Raw genomic sequence first — 18,631 nt, 5'->3', positions numbered from 1 at the left:
ATAAATAAGTAAATATGCAATCATTGAAGATAATTAGGAAGTAAGGATAATGAACTCAGTGCCTTTTAAAAACTCTGCCCCAGTTGTGAGTAAGATGGCTGATTCCTTCATTTCCTGGCTTTCAGTCCCATGGGAGACTGTTATCCTGCAGTCTCCTCAAAAGGAACCACCATCCAAAGCATATGTAGGTGATCTCCTATCCCTCAGGTGTCAAACTCAATTGCGTCACATGACGTATTGAAATGTTTTTGCCTTTGCGGAGCTGGGGGAGCGTGGCCTGCACATGACACATCTGGCCCATGGGCCACCAGTTTGACAGCCCTGTCCTATCATATCCTTATCCAGGGACGTTCCAAAGAACCTTTACTTGTCGGTTCTTCAGTCTTCAACTCCATTCTGTCATGCCTCCACCTGAAGTCCCAGATTATCAAATTTTATACTGCCTAGGAAATGAATGATTTAGCCAGATGCTGGAAATGCAATATAGATACAATATACATCTTCCCAAGGAGACATTCTACACTTATAGAGTCCTCTCTAATGCATTATCTTTTCTCTGTATACTTATCTGCTGCTATACAATGTACAGGATGAAAAATGAGATAAAGTTTTGTCATCGCTACCTTGATGACAACTCAGTTCACATTGATTACCTCATAGTAGCTTCATTATATGTTAAATGGGACTGAGCCAAGAGTACTGCCAAAGAGCAAAAACCTTCATTTATTTATACTACTAAAACTCTCCTATCTGTTTATAATCTTCAATTGGGCAAAACCATGCCTCATCGGACAACATTTTTTGAACAAAGATATCTCAAGTAGGCTAACTTAAAAATGCATCCAAAATCCAGGACCTGTTATTCCACTGGGATTGAAATTTCAAGGATCTTCACACTATTTGTATTGGCAAAGTTGTGGCCACTGCAGCATCACACTGCAGCCAGTAACATTGTTGCGATTTCTGATGCTCCTGTCAACATCCCACCAGCAAAGTCAATGGGGAAGCTGGCAGGAAGTTGGAATTCATTCCACTTCCATTGCTTTTTCGCCTGCCCATGGCTATTCTATATTGGTTTAGATAAAGAAGTCTCACAGAAATGACCCAGTGGGCCATAGTTTCTCTAATCTTTATTTCTAGAAACAACCAGCCAAATCACTGGATATAATATATGCAATGCAACACCTTGTTCAAAGATGGTGAAAGATATGATCTCTTTGCCCCCAAAGTCAAAGAGAACAGAACTGCATTCCTAATTCTCCTTTGCTAAGATCATCACATACAATGGAAACCAAAGTAGATTCTCTCCCATATCAGACCTAAAGCCCAACTTTAAACTGGCACTGCCCTCTCTTTCCTATTAAATGTAATAAGCTATTGGTGAGCAGCTGGTCTACTTTTACAAGACCACAATTTCATCACCAATTCCTCTTGCTTGCCGCCAGAATTCAGACTTCCCCAAATATATATCTACGCAAGAGATAGTTATATATCCTGGAACCAATAGCAAAGAAAGATTCCCTCCACCCACCCCCACCTCTTTCCATATTAAAGAGCCTTTGTTCTTTTGAAAAACCAGCAGAAATCTAGGAAAAATGAGCAAAAAAAAAAATGGGGATAGAAGCTGAGAAAAGAAACGGTACCTTCCGCCTCCACAACAGCCTCAGAATTAACTGATGGAATCTTCAAAAAACTGTAAGGGGGAGGAGTAAAGAAACAGTGGAGACTGAAGAGATTATCAGAAAAAATGGCTATTTTTTAAAAGGATAATCAACATTTAGCATTGGTTTCTTTCTTTCTTCTCATTACTATTTCTGACATTTATACTCATCGTACACAGTAAATTGTGTGGTTTATTCAGCTTAGTACCTATAGCAGAAGTCCTCTAAATTAGGGGCAGACCAATATTTATTTTCTGCCTAAAAGTTTAAGTTCAACTTTCAGCTGTGATATTAGGATAATTTTATACTTCTTTTCAATACTGTTTTTGCTGTAACTACCTAAAGATAAAAAGGCATGTTTAGACTTTTCTTAAGACTGGTTTTAATTATCTCTTGTGAAATTCACCTAACTTCCAGAGAAGGGGGAAACATATTTTTCTTAGCCACATGCTTAACACTTGAGCCAGGAATTCATGTTACAAAATTGATTTCATTTTTTAATCAGCCTTCTTTTGCCTGGCAATTAGTTACATAGGTTTTTTGATCTGTCACATATCAGGATTAAGGAGAATACCTTTATCTGATTTGAAGGGGAAATTATTGAATTACCTGGAAGACAGACTGTCTCAACAATTACAAGTATATGTTTATTGAATCTGTCCAAGAATTCTGCACCTTTGGATAATAATTGAATGAACAATATTCAGTAACATGACAACACTAAATGTGGAGGTCATGTTTAATGCAAGTGATGGCAAATTCTGGCAAGTTCAAATATTTTTCAAGATTAGCTGTCAGCTAGGTGAAAATGTATTTGGGATGGGGGCACTTTCTTGCTTATCTCCTGACAGCTGTGTTTTTAAAGTCACATTCACTCCATGGTTAATATTTTTTAAAGAAACATAGAGCACATGTATCAATCACATTTATTCAATACAAATACATAAAACAAGGTTTGAATACAGGTTTCCTGATTTATTGCCATCAAGGATAAAATATTCCTGACTTAATGTCAAACCACAAAGTAACCCATCTATAAACTGAAAATTCAGAACAAGGAAAAAGAGCAAAAAGAGCACTTGTCATGACCAAAACACTACTGATAATACAGTTCCAGGTTCATGCCATCATGGATTTCATCTGAAAGTAAGGAGTTAAGGTTAATTTTTACAAGAAAATATTAACGAGTACAAGTTAAAAATAGGCTTAGCCTTTGAAAATAACATCATGCCAAAGTGACTACCTTTGGAAATACTGTCAATACTCTTTATGCAAACACACACACATATATATACAACACAAATATAAAAAGGCAACATTAAAAATAAAAATATGGTTTTCTGCCTGCATGGTCTTCTGTGATGAGCCGAAGGACAGAAAGAGGGAGTAGTGACCTTCCTCCCATATTTAGGCATACCAGGGGTTGTAACACTAATACATACCTATTTCCCTGGCTCAACTGATAAGGAAGTGAGCCCGTGGCTTAGTGGCTAACACTCCTGCCTAAGATATATACAGCCCGGGTTCAAATCCCAGTAAGGGTATGGCTAGCTGATGAGAGCTAATGAGCTCGAAATAGATCTATACTAGTCTCCCTTTATTTATTTATCAGTACAAATACAACACAAATATAAAAAGGCAACATTAAAAATAAAAATATGGTTTTCTGCCTGGATGGTCTTCTGTAATGAGCCGAAGGACAGAAAGGGGGAGTAGTGAGCTCCCTCCCATATTTAGGCATACCAGGGGTTGTAACACAAATACATACCTATTTCCCTGGCTCAACTGATAAGGAGGCGAGCCTGTGGCTTAGTGGCTAAGACTCCTGCCTAAGATATAATACAGCCCAGGTTCAAATCCCAGTAAGGGTATGGCTAGCTGATGAGAGCTAATGAGCTCGAAATAGATCTATACTAGTCTCCCTTTATTTATTTATCAGTACAAATACAACACAAATATAAAAAGGCAACATTAAAAATAAAAATATGGTTTTCTGCCTGGATGGTCTTCTGTAATGAGCCGAAGGACAGAAAGGGGGAGTAGTGAGCTCCCTCCCATATTTAGGCATACCAGGGGTTGTAACACAAATACATACCTATTTCCCTGGCTCAACTGATAAGGAGGCGAGCCTGTGGCTTAGTGGCTAAGACTTCTGCCTAATATGTAATACAGCCCAGGTTCAAATCCCAGTAAGGGTATGGCTAGCTGATGAGAGCTAATTAGCTCGAAATAGATCTATACTAGTCTCCCTTTATTTATTTATCAGTACAAATACTATATATATACATATTTGTATAATGCCCCAAATATCTGCCCCCTCCCAATTATTCAGGATTTAAAGCCCAATTCTATTTTCTTGAGACAAAGAATGTTAGTGTGCTTGTCAATTAGTATCAAGATCTATAATTTCCATTTCTTTCAAAGCTCAAGAAGACAGAGAAACAGGGTAGTGGGGGATCAAGCAACAGGGTACCCAACTCCTAAAAATGACCCAAAAATGCCATATGGAGTCCTTCAAACAATTTATGTCTTAAAGGCTTGATAGAACTGGAAAGGTTTATATTGCTGAGAATTCTGCGGTCATAAAGGAAACATACTGAATGAAAAAGGCTTGGGAAATGGGAAAGATAGAAGTCTAGAAAGCCTTAATTTTCAATTTGAACTGTTGAGTATGCTTCATGCCATTTCTCATTTTGAACATTTTAGAAGTTGTTTATGTTTGGAAGAGAGCTGTTTCACACATGTTTAACAAAATGCCTTATTTTCAAATTTTAGTGATCAAAACAGTTCAAGGTATCTTTAATTTTGACACCGAAACACTCTGATCTTAAAATAGGCTGCTCTGCATATAACCAAAGTGGTTCAACCTCAGAACAAAGATAAAAGTCAATTTGCAGAAACACTTTCAATATACTTGAAATTGATGTTTTGATGGTGTAAATGTTTTGACGATTGAACAAGACATTCTGAGTTTGGAGTTATTTTCAGCATCAAAACATTATGTGGAAAACATAGATACTATATATAAGCATGTTAAAATGTCTGAAATATCTAAAAGGGGATACAATCAATTAATGATTTGGTAGTTGACTAAAACTTAAATGCCTCCCCAAAAAATAACAAGCCATGCAAGTAATTTTAAAGAAAGTTTAAAATGTCACATTTTCCTTTTCTATTGTCAAGCTTTTAAAGGATACAGTCTGCCAGCATCACGTGGTCCTTGAAAATGGTATACCTATAATATATATATATATATATAAATATAAGTATAAAAATAACTGCAGCTTTTACACAGTTCAATAACAATAAGTCAATAATGATCACAATCAAATACTATCAGGCCTCAACTTATGACTTATACGGGTAGGCCTCATGACAGTAATGGAGCCTGTCCTTCACGGTCAGAAGTTGTGATCATCATCATCATAAAGCAGACCTGATTTTATGACCTTTTTCATAGTGGCCATTCATTCATGTAAGTGTGCAGCAGAGACGTGTGGTCGGGGGAGACAGAGCCTCACCGCTCTCATCATGACAAGAAAAAAAAAAGGGAAAAGGCACACGTGGTCTGATTCCCTGCCTTCCCGAGTCAACATGAAGGGGACCGCGGAGCGTGCTCTACCGGCTCGCGCTCCGCGGTTCCCTTCATATTGACTCAGGAAGGCGGGGAATGGGACCACGTGTGCAGGAGGCTGAAGCTGCCTCAGCCTCCTGCACACGTGGTCCCATTCCCCGCCTTCCTGATGACGTCACCAGCCTCACCATCCATAAACCTCACCGTACGTCACTGGTGTGCAGGAGGTGGGAGAACCACCATGACTTCAAATCTTGGTCGTATGTAAATAAGGTAAATTCATTATAACTGGACAGCCAGTTAGTGACTGGTTATAAATTGAAGACTGCTCATAGAAACAATCACAATAATAAAATGAAGGGCCAATCAGCATTAAACAGCTGGCACTGTGGGAACCATCACAAGTTTGTTCCATTTCAAAGTAAAAGAACTCATCCATCAAATTGTATCAACTTAAATACTTATACAGATTATCAGTCTGCTGCTAGTCACAATTCAAGGTTTCTCTTTCAAGCATGAATCTTTGTTACAATTTATTCCATTTTCATCAATTACAGACTGCAGTGGCTGCTTCCTAAACTATAAGATACAGATAGTCCTTGACCTACGATTGTAATGGGGAGTTATTAAGCCAGGCATCACATTATTGTGTTGCTTAATGATTCCGTCCCTACTTTTGCTGATGTGGTCAGTAAGCAGAGCAGGGTCACAAGCCCTAAGAGACCTAGAACAGGCCCAGCTCACAAGTGGCCTGTCCTGGGCCTTCTCCACCCCAAGGCGCCCCAGGCTCAGTTTCCTGCCGCTCTGGGTCCCTACAAACCTTTGGCCTGCTTTCTTGCTCCATCGGTCTTGGGCTTGCTTCCCACCCTGCTGGTTCCCACATCCTCTTTCCCACATCCCATGACTGATCAGTCACTTGCCTTTTACTGTAGAAGCAGTTGCTTCAGTGTGTGGCCTTCCTATGCAGTGGAAGTGGCATGGCTCCATCTCAGAAGCAGACAACATTTTGGAACAGCCCCAATTAAGTGCAGCTGTTCCAAAATCGGTGCCCATTTTCAGGACAAAGCCATGTGGCCTCCACTGTGTAGGAAAGCCGAACAGCATAATAGCTACTTCGAGAAGATCTACAGCAGGGGTGTCAAACTCGATTTCATTGAGGGCCTCATCAGGTTTGTTTGACCTTGAGGGCCCAGGATGAGTGTGGCCTAGGTGGGCGTGGCCAGCTCGACGTCACTCGTGTCGGGGCGACCTGTGGTGGCCAAGTGCTAAGGCAGGACTTTCCTCAGACCCTCCCTCCCTCTCATAATGTTCCTTTTCCTTTCCCCTTCATTCTTCCTTCCCCTCTTTCCTTATTTTTCCTTCCTTGCTCTCTTTCCATCTTTCCTTTCTTTCTTTGTCTTTCCTCTTCCCCTTTCTCCTTTCCTGTCCCTTCTTGTATGCTCAAATGCAAATGGGGAAACTTTGCTCCCATTGTTTTGCTTTTAGTTTGTTTTGCTAGCCCTCTGTCAGTGAAAATGGAGCCCAAGGGGGGGGGGGCACACGTGCCTTCCAGACCCCATTTTCAGCCGTTATGGTCTCTTGCAGCCTTCTGCCAGCGAAAACAGACCTCTGCGGGACTCCACGCATTCCCCCGGTCCCATTTTTGGCTGCAATGGCCTCCTGCAGCCATCTGCAAGTGAAAACGGAGCTTGGGAGGGGGGGGGACTGTGCACACACATACAGGCCCTGTTTTTGGCCGCAACAGCCTTCTGCAGCCCTCTACCAGTGAAAACAGAACCCAGGGGGCTTCGTTTTTGCTGGCAGAGGCCTGCAGCAGGCCATCACAGACAAAAACAGGACCCAGAAGGGCCGCACGCAGCCTTCCCAAGCTCTGATTTTGATGGTAGAGGGACTGCAGGCCGGTCCTTTGCTGTTTCTAGGGTAGCTCCACAGGCCAAATCTGGTCTGTGGGCCTTGAGTTTGACACCCCTGATGTATAGTAAAAGAGACGTTACTAAATGGTGACAGGAGTGTAGAGAAAGTTGAGACGCAGCAGGCTGGGTAGCAGACCCAAGACCTGCAGACCCTGTGGGGCAGAAGGGAGGTAAGTTACGTATGTGATGGGGCACTGCAGCATCCCTGCGATCAGCTGTAATGGCAGGCAGATATAAGCCATGATGGCATAGTAGTTAGAGTGCTGTACTATCGGCTACTTCTGCTGACTGCCAGCTGCCTGAAATTTGGCAGTTCAAATCTCACCAGGCTCAAGGTTGACTCAGCCTTCCATCCTCCTGAGGTGGGTAAAATGAGGACCCAGATTGTTAGAGGCAATATGTTGACTCTGTTAATCACTTAGAGAGGGCTGTAAAGCACTGTGAAGCCATATATAAGTCTAAGTGCTATTGCTATTGCCAAGTGCCAGAATTTTCTTCATGTGACTACAGGGGACTGCAGCAGCCATAACTTCAAAACCTGGTTGTAAGTAGTTTTGGGGAGGTCAATCAGAACCAGTTGTAAGTAAACAACAGCGGTAAGTAAATTTCTATGCAATGAATTTGAGATATTCTTTCTTTTCCTTTTAAGTAGAGAAACTTCTCTTTGTTGTGACTAAATTATGAAATGAAATTATCAGCAGAGGATATAATTGGAAATCTTAGTGTTCTTTCTCTTTTGACATTAGTGGTTGATTGCAACCCAGTTTTTAAGCTATACATACAGACCCAGTGTGGAGTAGAACTTAAGGTACTTAAGGAGCTTAAGGAGTTGTAGTCCTGCTTTAGGCATAAAAAAAACAGATTAAGTGACTTTGGGGCAGTAACTTTTTTTATCCCAACTAACCTCACAAAGTTGTTGTGGGGAAAATAAGAGGCAGAAGAGTTATGTATCTTTGTTGCCTTAAGTTATGTATAAAAAGATGTATGTCAAAATCACTGTCAATTGCGAAAAGGAACTTTACTTGAACAGTTTACATTCTGCGACAATAATTTTTAACACCATAGGACAACAATATCTGCCTATCAGGTCTTTGTAAAGGATTTGATGGGTAGATAAAGATGCCAAATCCAATCTAACCATCTGACTGACTGATCACCTGAGGAGTTATATTCAAAGCATGTTATGAGTAAGTTGGAGAGTCTACTTACCACTTCTTCAGAACTATCTTGTCCCAGCGAGTACCAGTCTGGGCAGCAATAAGCTTCTTAAGGTCTCTGATGCAATCATCAGTGCTGAGCAGTAATATTGGTTAAAGAAATGAATGAGAAAATAGGGCCTAGTATATCATAAGCACTAAATAAGCTATTTGCTATGCATAACTTATTAGAAACAATTGAATCTCTTGTACAGTGTAAAATGGGGGATGGATGCATATGTACTGTACATTGCTCACATACAGATGACTAAAGGACTATTGTTTGCACTTTCAAATCTATGCACAAATATATCTGCATGAATTTATTATAAACAGTCCCTGGATTAAGAATATCCAATTTTATGTCAACCCCTAAATGTGAACCTATTATTAAAAATGATTGATAGCATTCTCCTTCCTTGAGCTGAGGAAGCACTGAAGCTACACAATGCTTTCAGCAACTGCTTAAGCAAAATATTTTTAATATAGTTAGTTAGTTCTCAACTTATGACCATAATAGAGCCTGCAATTCTGTTTATAAGTTGTGATAGTTGTTAAATGGGTCATCACATTACCACAGCTGATTTTATGACCATTTTTGCAGAGTTACTAAGCAAAGGCATGGTTTGCTATGGGGTATTTTTTGCTGGAAACAGGAAGTTAATGCCAGTTTCCACCAAAAACTTTGTAAATTATGGTCATGTGACCACAAGATGCTGCAAACAGCCATGAATGTGGGCCAGATACCAAGCATCCAAACTACTGTCATGTGACTGGGGGTGGGGGGGTGGCTGTTGGAACCTTGAACCTTTTTCAGAGTTCATTGTAATTTTGAATGGTTGTTAATCAATTAGTCACCAAAGAAAGAGCAATCATGAAGAATTCTTCACTCTCCTTCAATTTCTACTACTAGCACAACAAAAGTTTCATCTCCAAATTGGAGATTCCTAAGATTCCCATCTCATCCTGGGGTTATGCAGTGAAAAAGATTTCAAAGCAACAGATCCCTATTTCTGCGATTGTCTGGGGAAATACAGTGGATATAAAAAGTCTACACACCCGTTTAAATGCCAAGTTTTTGAGATGTAAAAAAATCAGACAAAGATAAATCTTTAGGGAGAAATAATAATACAAAACTTACAATAATGTGGTTGCACTTTTTATATCCACTGTATTATATAACATCAGAGAGAAGCAAAATGGAAAAACATCTAAATCACATTCACACTGAATTTTACTGTGGTTTCCATAATCAGTATTTTCTATCTAGAATCCCTTTCTTGCCATTTTACAGCCAAAAAGATGAGCTAAACAAAAACGGGGTGGTGGTGGAATAATTGCTATCCCAAAGCGGCTTCTTTGGTCTCGGATACTTGCACTTCACTCTAACTTTCTTGCCCAGCCGATCGTTGCAAACTACTTCAATCATCTCGATCACGGCTTTCACGTTCGGCTCTGCTAGAAAGCTAAACAAAATAATCAGTGTCAAAAAAAAAAAAGTAATCCGGCAGTCTGATGTAAACACCGAATATAGTTGAAAATCTATTTTAAGAAGAGGAAAGGGAGTTCTCCAGCTTAATGGTCATTGTCTCTCAGCCCCTGGCTGCTTGAAGATGTGTGAACTTCAAATCCCAGAATTCCTCAGCACTTTTAAGCAGCTGAGGTTGATAAACTGTTAAATACGGCATACTGTATACATCTTAAAACTCACCCTCTGCAGCTGCATTAGAAGGCCTCTGTGTACTAACAGGACGCAGAACCCTAACAAAGCCCCAGTGCTTAATCTCTGAGGCGTGGACAGGTGGGAAGAAAAGTCCCCCATCACATATAATTCCCCGATTCTCACAACCGCCCTCAACCACCAGGCCCAACCACCAACGCGACTCGAAATACGCCTCCCCCCGCAAGAGCCCCTCTCACCGCGGAGGAGGCTTCCTTCAGACCGAGAAAGCCGAGACGCCGCAACCCCTCAGCGGAATATGGAGACTTCTCGCCGCAAAAAAAAAACAATCCAGGCACGCCAACCCGGAAGTGCGGGGTCACTCGGGAAAACGGAAGTTCTACAAACCACTTCCGGCAACAGTTGCCGCTCTTCTATACCGCAGGAAGATAAGCCGTGAAAGATGATGGCCGCGCTATCCCTTCCGACTCTTTCCTCTCTCCCGGACTCGCTTCTGCTCCAGATCCTGGTCTGGCTGCCGCTGCGTGACCGAATGGGCGTGGCGAGGTAATAATAGTCGGCTCCGCCTTGCGTTCTCCATTTCTATGGAAACAGCCTCCCCCTCCCCCTCCTTCTCCTCCTCCTCTCAACGTCAACGACGCTGTCCGGCGTCCCTGCTCTCGGGATAGGGGCGGCCACCTGCGTAGCGTTTGGTTAAACTCCGATTGATGGCTTCATCCACTTGCTGTGCCTGTGGCGGGAGAGCTAAACTCGTCACAATGCGAAATAACGTATCAGTGGAAACGTTTTGCGCAAAGGGCAGATAAACTGAAGTTTTTATCCGTCAGACACCTGAATGCGAAATAACATCATAAACTAAGTACGATGGACTTGCAGGGCTGGCGCAGCGTGTAGCATGTTCACACTGGTGTAATGGGACTGGGTGTTTGTTAATATGATTTATTGGGTATGGGATATTTTTATTTATTTCTTTTCTTTTTGTCTTCACTGTGAGTTGTATTGCGTTGGGGGAGTTCAACCAAACTCGTTGTACATACGTTGTGCACTGACAATAAAGAATTATTATTATTATTATTATTGTTATTGTTATTATTAATATTGTTAACTCCCATGACATCCATGTAGGAATGCCTTGGGGGAGCGGGGAGGAAAGAAGCCATCAGGGTCATCTTGATCAATTCGTTTAGGGGAAATGATGAGCATGTTTGCTAACACACCTTTCTTTCTGCAGAGTCTGCAAACGGTGGCATCGTTTGGTGCGGGACAATTCGTTGTGGCGACACGTGGACCTCTCTTCTTACAGGGTCAGAAATGCCTAGCTTATAGTCGCATCTGTGAGAAGGGCAGCTATATACAATACAATACAATAGTAGAGTTGGAAGGGACCTTGGAGGTCTTCTAGTCCAACCCCCTGCCTAGGCAGGAAATCCTATACCATTTCAGACAAATAGCTATCCAACATCTTCTTAAAGACTTCCAGTGTTGGCGCATTCACAACTTCTGGAGGCAAGCTGTTCCACTGATTAATTGTTCTCACTGTCAGGAAATTTCTCCTCAGTTCTAAGTTGCTTCTCTCCTTGATTAGTTTCCACCCATTGCTTCTTGTTCTACCCTCAGGTGCTTTGGAGAATAGTTTGACTCCCTCTTCTTTGTGGCAACCCCTGAGATATTGGAACACTGCTATCATGTCTCCCCTAGTCCTTCTTTCTCTTAAGCTATAAATTTACCAAACAAATAATTCTGAACATAGGAGATAGAGGTTTTGGGAAAGGCAGTCAGTTTATATTCTGGTGGCAACATTGACAGGGCAGGCCACCAGAATATAAAATGACAGCAAACTGCGCTTCTTACTAGCAGTGATGATGTTATCTAGTTTGGGTAATGAAATGTCTGCAAGAAAACAAGCAAGCTCAGGAGAGCACCAGAGAATAAACTACAATTCTCAAAACCCATATTTATTTTAAAAATTATAAAAACTTTTTAAGGTTTAGACCAGGGCTCTCAAACTCCTGGTCTGCGGGTCGGATGCATCACGCACTAGCCACGCCTGGTTTAGCAAAGGAGGAAAAAGTCCTAATACATCACTTGACACCGCCATGACGACATGAGCTTGACACCTCTGGTTTAGATGAAACATTTGAGTGCCGTCTAGCCTAATCTTATTTCATTCATCTATTTTAGAAATAAGATTCACTGAGCTATTTCATATCTGGGGTGTGGTCATAGGCTTGGAAATTAGGTTTGTTTCTGTGCCAATTATAATTTTTAGTAATTATATGCATTCCAATATTTTTTCCATTTGCCAATTCTATTGTTTTTCCTTTCCATTTAGATATCCTCCAAGATCTTATGGCATCTTCTACGGAACTATTTCCAAGGCAACTTGCAGAGTCTGAAGCTACGGGGATCCCTTCACTCCTTTCGAAAACAAGAAATTCTTACCTCAGCACTGCTTCAGGCTTTGGGCAAACAATGTCCCAAACTCCACCAATTGAGTTTGACGGAGGTAAACCTCCGTTTATTCCAGTTGAGCTGTATGCCCTCCTCTCTTACTACCCTGGAGCTGAGACGTTGTGAGATCCCTTTTATTTGGTTCCAAGTGCCAGACCCACCCTGCGCTTTCCCAAGAATCCAACAACTTTCAATCTGGAATGTCCCTGCTTTTTTCAACCAGCACCTATTTAATATTGCCACCCAGGGCACTCTCAAGACTCTTATCCTTTCAGAAGCCTATCGTATAACAGATGTGGGGATACAGGAAGCAGCACCACATTTGAAAGACCTTCAGCACCTTGCCTTGTGCCATTGTAGAGTTGGTGATTCAGCCATGCACTTCATTGGACGCCACATGAAGCAACTGCAGCATTTAGATCTCAGGACCAATTCCTTGACAGATGTAGGTCTTCTTTGCTTAAGTGGTTTGCCAAACTTAGAGAGACTTTGTTTGAGAGACTGCAGTCAACTTTCTCCAGAAACCATTTTAATTGTTTGCCAGTCACTCCCCAGCCTGAAGCATCTTAATTTAAGCGGAATAGACTTTGAAGACAAAATATTCCAAAAGATCCAGTTGAGTTTGCCGAGCTGTACAGTGGCAAACACCATCCCTTGCACAGATTCCAGTGCAATGTCTTAGTAGATAACAAATTTTTCCTATGCATATTATTCACAAGTCAAAAGATGGCAGCATTCAGATACATCTCCTTAGCAGCTTTTTGTCCTTACAGCCCAAATGTTTGTAGCAGGATAAAAATGGAATAGATCAGACTGAACAAGTAACACATTTCAAAGGCCATTAGTTTAACTGTTGTGCAAATTATATGGCCAGTGTTTGTACTGCAGATGTCCTGCGATGTTGACATAACTCAAGCATAAAGAATCCACTGTCTTTCAAATTTTTGATACACCTCTTAACTCCCACCAGTTCCAGCAAATACAGTAAGCTATGAACCTTGATAGAAAAAGTATCGAAGAATACCAGGAGACTGCCAGACTTTAAAGTATGACGTTAAAAAGTGACCGAGAGATTAAAAATTAAAATAATTTATGTACTACAGGCATAAGATGTTATTAGACATACTGTGCCATTTTAAAAGCACTGCACAAATTTCTGAACATCTTATCTAGGACATAGTCTCTGTTCTGAAGTCCACTCCTCTTCCTGAATAACTCAAAGTTGATATCTTTTTAACAAGCACAAAGGTTACACTTACAAAAGTGCATAATTTTCAAGGCCAACCACATTTTATTGTTTTTAAACACCAGCTTATTTGCTTAAAATCTGGCACAACAAGTTTTGGCTTTTTAAAAATAGATTATCTGAAGTTTGTATTCCACATTATTTTTTTCCATGAACTCCAAAACTGATTAACTTTCAAACAGGACTTAAGTGATGGATATTCCATCAAATGCTTCATTACAAAGCCTACTACCTGGTGCCTCAAATGCATACAGAAGCTTTAGAAGACACCTGCACAGGCTATTCCAAAAGTGTGGTCTCTGTGGTTAGGCTTAAAGTGACAGAATGGAAAAGCTATTAAATTCTTAGGGAATAATATCATGGTATTGAACTCTCTTTAAATTTTGATTTAATTTCTGTTCTGGTTCCTTTGTTCCAATACTTTTTGGAATACCGCCTGGCCATTCTACCAAAAGCCAAATGTGATCCTCAGATTGAAGGGGAAAAAAAGCATCCTTACATTATTAGACCTGAAATTAGAGTGAGCCATCATTTTATCTTATCCATATTTATCATATTACCCATGGAATGCCTTTTCCTTTCCCATCTTACATCTTCTCTGCTCCCAACCACCTTTGCAGCATTGTAGTACTGATCCAGCTTCCCCATGTCACCACCTTGGTTCTCATTAGCATTACTACGAGCAGAACAGTGGTGGGTTCCAGATCCCGTTCCGACCGGTACAGTTGGAATGGGCCCGGCGGTGTACACATGGACGCGCACAGTGCACATGCGCACAGCACGTGCATGCATCTTAACGCCTTCACAATGCTCCAGCTGCTCAGCGGAGCGCAGGCACTGTTCTTGCCATGCGTGTGCGCAGAAGCACTGAAGACTTTAAAAGACCGGTAAAGAGCTCAGGCAAGCGGGTGGGCCCTCCGGAGCATTGTACCGGAATGGTACCCAGTGCTCCGGGCAGGCTCCGGTACGCCCGTACCAGGGCGTACCACCTGCAACCCACCACTGGAGCAGAGAATAGAAATGCCTTTGGCTGTTATGGACAATGCCTGGAACACACTGAACCATTCATAGAGATACCACCAAGACTTTGATTTTCTGCATTCCTTAACCCTTTCCTCCCATTAAAATGTATGAGTTGCTATAATCTTTTCCAACAATTTCATGAACAGCCAATGCTACAGTGCTCTATCCTTGTAGGTGATGATGGGAACTTCAGGAATGGTACGATCATCTTGCATCTACTGTATTTCAACTTCCTTTTTGCACATATTAAACTCTGCCTTCCTAAGTTTGTTGAACAGAATGAACTCCCTTCACATTAATTATATGTTTGAGTGACTTAATTGTATCATGCTATTGTATTTGCAGTGTCTTTGTCTTTTTTCATTTTTTCCCACCACTACGGTGACTTAAAAATAAAGTCCTTCCAACTGAACTAGACTCCTGAAGAGTTAATGAGCATGTCCAGATAGGTTGTTGGTTTTAGTTTTGGAATTAGTTGTGTCAGTGCCTTCTGGTATGTTTTCTCTATTAGGCAATCTAGCCTACAGTCCTGTGTTTTCCTGCTAGTTTCCAATCTAAATCTTAAATCAGGTGTGATTCTGCTTAGCTTTGCTGCTGCCACCTAGCTGAGCCTCAATCTTACTTTCTCATAAAAAGTGATTGAGCCTTTCTGGTCATGTTTGTAACAATAATCCACTCAGTTTTCTGTATTCACCTGTAAATTTTGGAAGAGAAACTAATTCTTTTTATTTTATGAGAATTTTACAATAAAAGTCAAATCTAGGGGAAAGGTGAAAGAAAAAAAGTTATTAAATATAATGACTTCCAACCTCTTCAACAGATTTACAGTTCTATAATTCTCCTTCCCTCTTAGTTGTTACACAAGTCCCTTCAACCTCTCACTTAGTCCACATCTTTTTATATCCCAAAATCATTTTTTTCTTCTTTCAGCAAAAAATCCATGCAAGGTTTCTAGTCTGTTTAGGTAGATAAATATTGACTTCTTATTGAAGTTCATTTGCCAGTACAATTATTTTTCTATTTAGGATATATGCTCTTTTATTATCAGGGACCATCCACCATTGGGGTAAAAATATATGGTCAGCCTAAAATTTTAATGATCATTCTGGTCATATCAGATTACACTCCCTTTCTCTCAAAGGATTACCCAATAGGTCAGAGGGTTGTCTAGAATATAAAATTAAAGAGTCAAATAACAGACTAGAACAAAATCTTCTACTGTTGCCTTCTATCCTCCTTTAGTTTAGACTATCATGAGGTCTGTAATAGAATATTAGACTATACAGTTGCAAGAAAAAGTATGTGAACCCCTTGGGATTACATGGAGTTTTGCATGAATTGGTCATAAAATGTGCTCTGAACGTCATCTAAGTCACAACAATAGAAAAAAACAGTCTGCTGAAAATAATACTACACAAACATTAGATGTTGCCATGGTTTAATTGAACATAACATGTAAACATTCACAGTGCAGGGAGGAAAAAGTATGTGAACCATTGGACTTAATAACTGGTTGTCCCTCCTTTGGCAGCAATAACCTCAACCAAACGTTTCCTGTAGTTGCAGATCAGACCTGCACAACGATCTGGAGTAATTTTGGACCACTCCTCTTCACAAAACTGTTTCAGTATAGCAATATTCTTGGGATGTCTGGTGTGAATCGCTCTCTTAAGGTCATGCCACAGCATTTCAATCGGGTTGAGATCAGGACTCTGACTGGGCCACTCCAGAAGGCGTATTCTGTGCTGTTGAAGCCATTTTTTGTTGAAGTACTTGTATGCTTTGGGTCATTGTCCTGTTGCATCACCCATCCTCTGCGGAGCTTCAGTTGGCGGACAGATGGTCGTACGTTTTCCTGCAAAATGTCTTGATAAATTCTGGAATTCATTTTCCCATCAATGACAACAATCCGTCCAGGCCCTGAGGCAGCAAAGCAGCCCCAAACCATGATGCTCCCTCTGCCATGTTTTACAGTGGGGATGAGGTTTTGATGTTGGTATGCTGTGCCTTTTTTTCTCCACACGTAGTGTTGTGTGTTTTTCCCAAACAACTCAATTTTGGTTTCATCTGCCCACAGTACATTTTGCCAGTAGTGCTGTGGAGCATCCAGGTGCTCTTTTGCAAACTTCAAACATGCTGCAATATTTTTTTTGGACAGCAATGGCTTCCGTGGTGTCCTCCCATGTACTCCATTCTTGTTTAATGTTTTCCTTATTGTAGATGTGTCAACAAAAATGTTAGCATGTGCCAGAGATTTCTGTAGGTCTTTAGCTGACATTCTAGGATTCTTCTTTACCTCATGAAGCATTCTGCGCTGTGCTCTTGCAGTCATTTTTACAGGACGACCACACTTAGAGAGAGTAGCAACAGTGCTAAACTTTCTCCATTTGTAGACAGTCTGTCTTACCGTGGACACATGAACATCAAGGCTTTTGGAGATACTTTTGTAACCTTTTCCAGCTTCATGCAAGTCAACAATTCTTGATCGTAGGTCTTCTGAGAGCTCTTTTCTAAAAAATAAGTCTTAACAGCTCATTGTTTCATCATTTTCCCAATCACTCATTTTTAGTTCTCAAAGTACAGAGGTAGGGTGAACCCTTCTACCACAGATAAGTGAAAAAAATAGTGAAATGGTACATGTCTGGATTTTTTTTAATAGTCCAGATAAAAGTAGAATTTCAAGGAAAGAAAAATAGCTATTTCAAAACATGACATTTTTGCTGGGTTTCAAGCCATCATCTTTCTCTATGAGGAGTGATAGTTATTACAGCACTCATGATCTAAAATGTACTAGTGTCATGGGCCATGATTCAGATTCAGACTGACTCGATTTGACAACCTTCCAGCTGAGTCTCAATTGTCAGCCTCGGGAATCTTCAAGCCATGATTCTTCTGAGGAAGCTGTGCAATCACAGGCATTTCCTGATCAGCTGGAAAAATCAGATGAAGAGAGACAACCCTCAATTCCTAGGTCTCGATACAGGCAGCAGCAAGCAGAGCAATGACAGTCAATGAGGCTCCTCACTTGGCAAAGAGTGAGGCCTGATTAATTGCAGCCAGCTACCTGCATGTAGTTTTATGTAGTTGCTTTGATTTCAGTCTTCCTTGTGTAGAAGGTTAGTGCCCATCCATATCCTAGAAAAGTGATGATGAACCTTTTTTGGTTCGCGTGCCAAAGGCGGGGGGAGCACAGGGGGGTTGTGAGTGTGTGCGCCACACCCATAATGCTATGCACACGACCCCAGTGCGCATGTGCACACGACAAGCACTCTCCCTGTTTTGGTGCACTTTTTTCACCCTCCCCAGGCTCAAAGAGACTTTCTAGGAGCCTGGAGAGGGCGAAAACAGACCTCCTCCCCGGGAGATCTTCTGGAGGCTTTAGGAGCTTCCCTGAAGCCTCTGGAATGCGAAAAACCGGCCCTCTGGGCAAACTGGAACTTCAGGAACTGACTTCCCGTTTCCTAGTAGGACCGATTTCTGCCCTCTGGAGCCTTCAGGATGCTTCCCTGAAGGCTCCGGAGGGCAAAAAACGACCCTACGAGCAAACCGGAAGAGACTCCAGAGGGCAAAAAATGGCCTCCAAAGAAGGCCGAAGTCAGCTGGCCAGTGTGCACATACGCACTGGAGCTCACGGCAGCACCTCGCGTGCCCTAACAAATGGCTCCGCGTGCCATAGGTTCGCCATCATGGTCCTAGAAGAATGAAATATTCTAGGAAATATTTGAAAAGGCAGAATATTATATTTTTCCTAAAGGACAAACCTGTTTCTAAAGACATAAACTCAGAGCCTCAGCTTCCTGCCCTCCCCCCAGCAGATATTTTGGTGCCAACCTATCTACAAAACAAAATACCTTCACTATCAGGACATTAAGATTAGCCCTCTACC

At 41.3% G+C, this 18,631-nt stretch overlaps 2 protein-coding genes across 2 annotated transcripts; one reads left to right on the top strand and one right to left on the bottom strand.

Moving 5' to 3' along the window:
- Window positions 1-2,573: 2,573 nt before the first annotated feature.
- On the bottom strand, window positions 2,574-10,406 carry UBL5 (ubiquitin like 5). The gene is made up of 5 exons (XM_081956818.1): window positions 10,265-10,406; window positions 9,718-9,810; window positions 8,358-8,441; window positions 4,859-4,896; window positions 2,574-2,801 (listed from the first exon to the last, which is right to left on the bottom strand). Exons 2-5 carry the CDS (start codon window positions 9,771-9,773, stop codon window positions 2,758-2,760), a joined length of 222 nt encoding a protein of 73 aa, XP_081812944.1. The 5' UTR covers window positions 9,774-9,810; window positions 10,265-10,406; the 3' UTR covers window positions 2,574-2,757.
- A 33-nt stretch (window positions 10,407-10,439) lies between these two features.
- Window positions 10,440-15,403, top strand: FBXL12 (F-box and leucine rich repeat protein 12). Its single transcript, XM_081956805.1, has 3 exons — window positions 10,440-10,571; window positions 11,257-11,329; window positions 12,358-15,403. The coding sequence occupies exons 1-3, from the start codon at window positions 10,468-10,470 to the stop codon at window positions 13,156-13,158; spliced, it is 978 nt and encodes a 325-aa protein (XP_081812931.1). The 5' UTR covers window positions 10,440-10,467; the 3' UTR covers window positions 13,159-15,403.
- The last annotated feature ends 3,228 nt before the right edge of the window (window positions 15,404-18,631 follow it).

This window comes from Natrix helvetica, assembly GCF_964273705.1.
Source record: "Natrix helvetica genome assembly, chromosome: 1".
Taxonomy (NCBI): domain Eukaryota; kingdom Metazoa; phylum Chordata; class Lepidosauria; order Squamata; family Natricidae; genus Natrix; species Natrix helvetica.
Note: the sequence above shows the minus strand (reverse complement) of the source record. Positions and strands in the feature narration are given on the sequence as shown.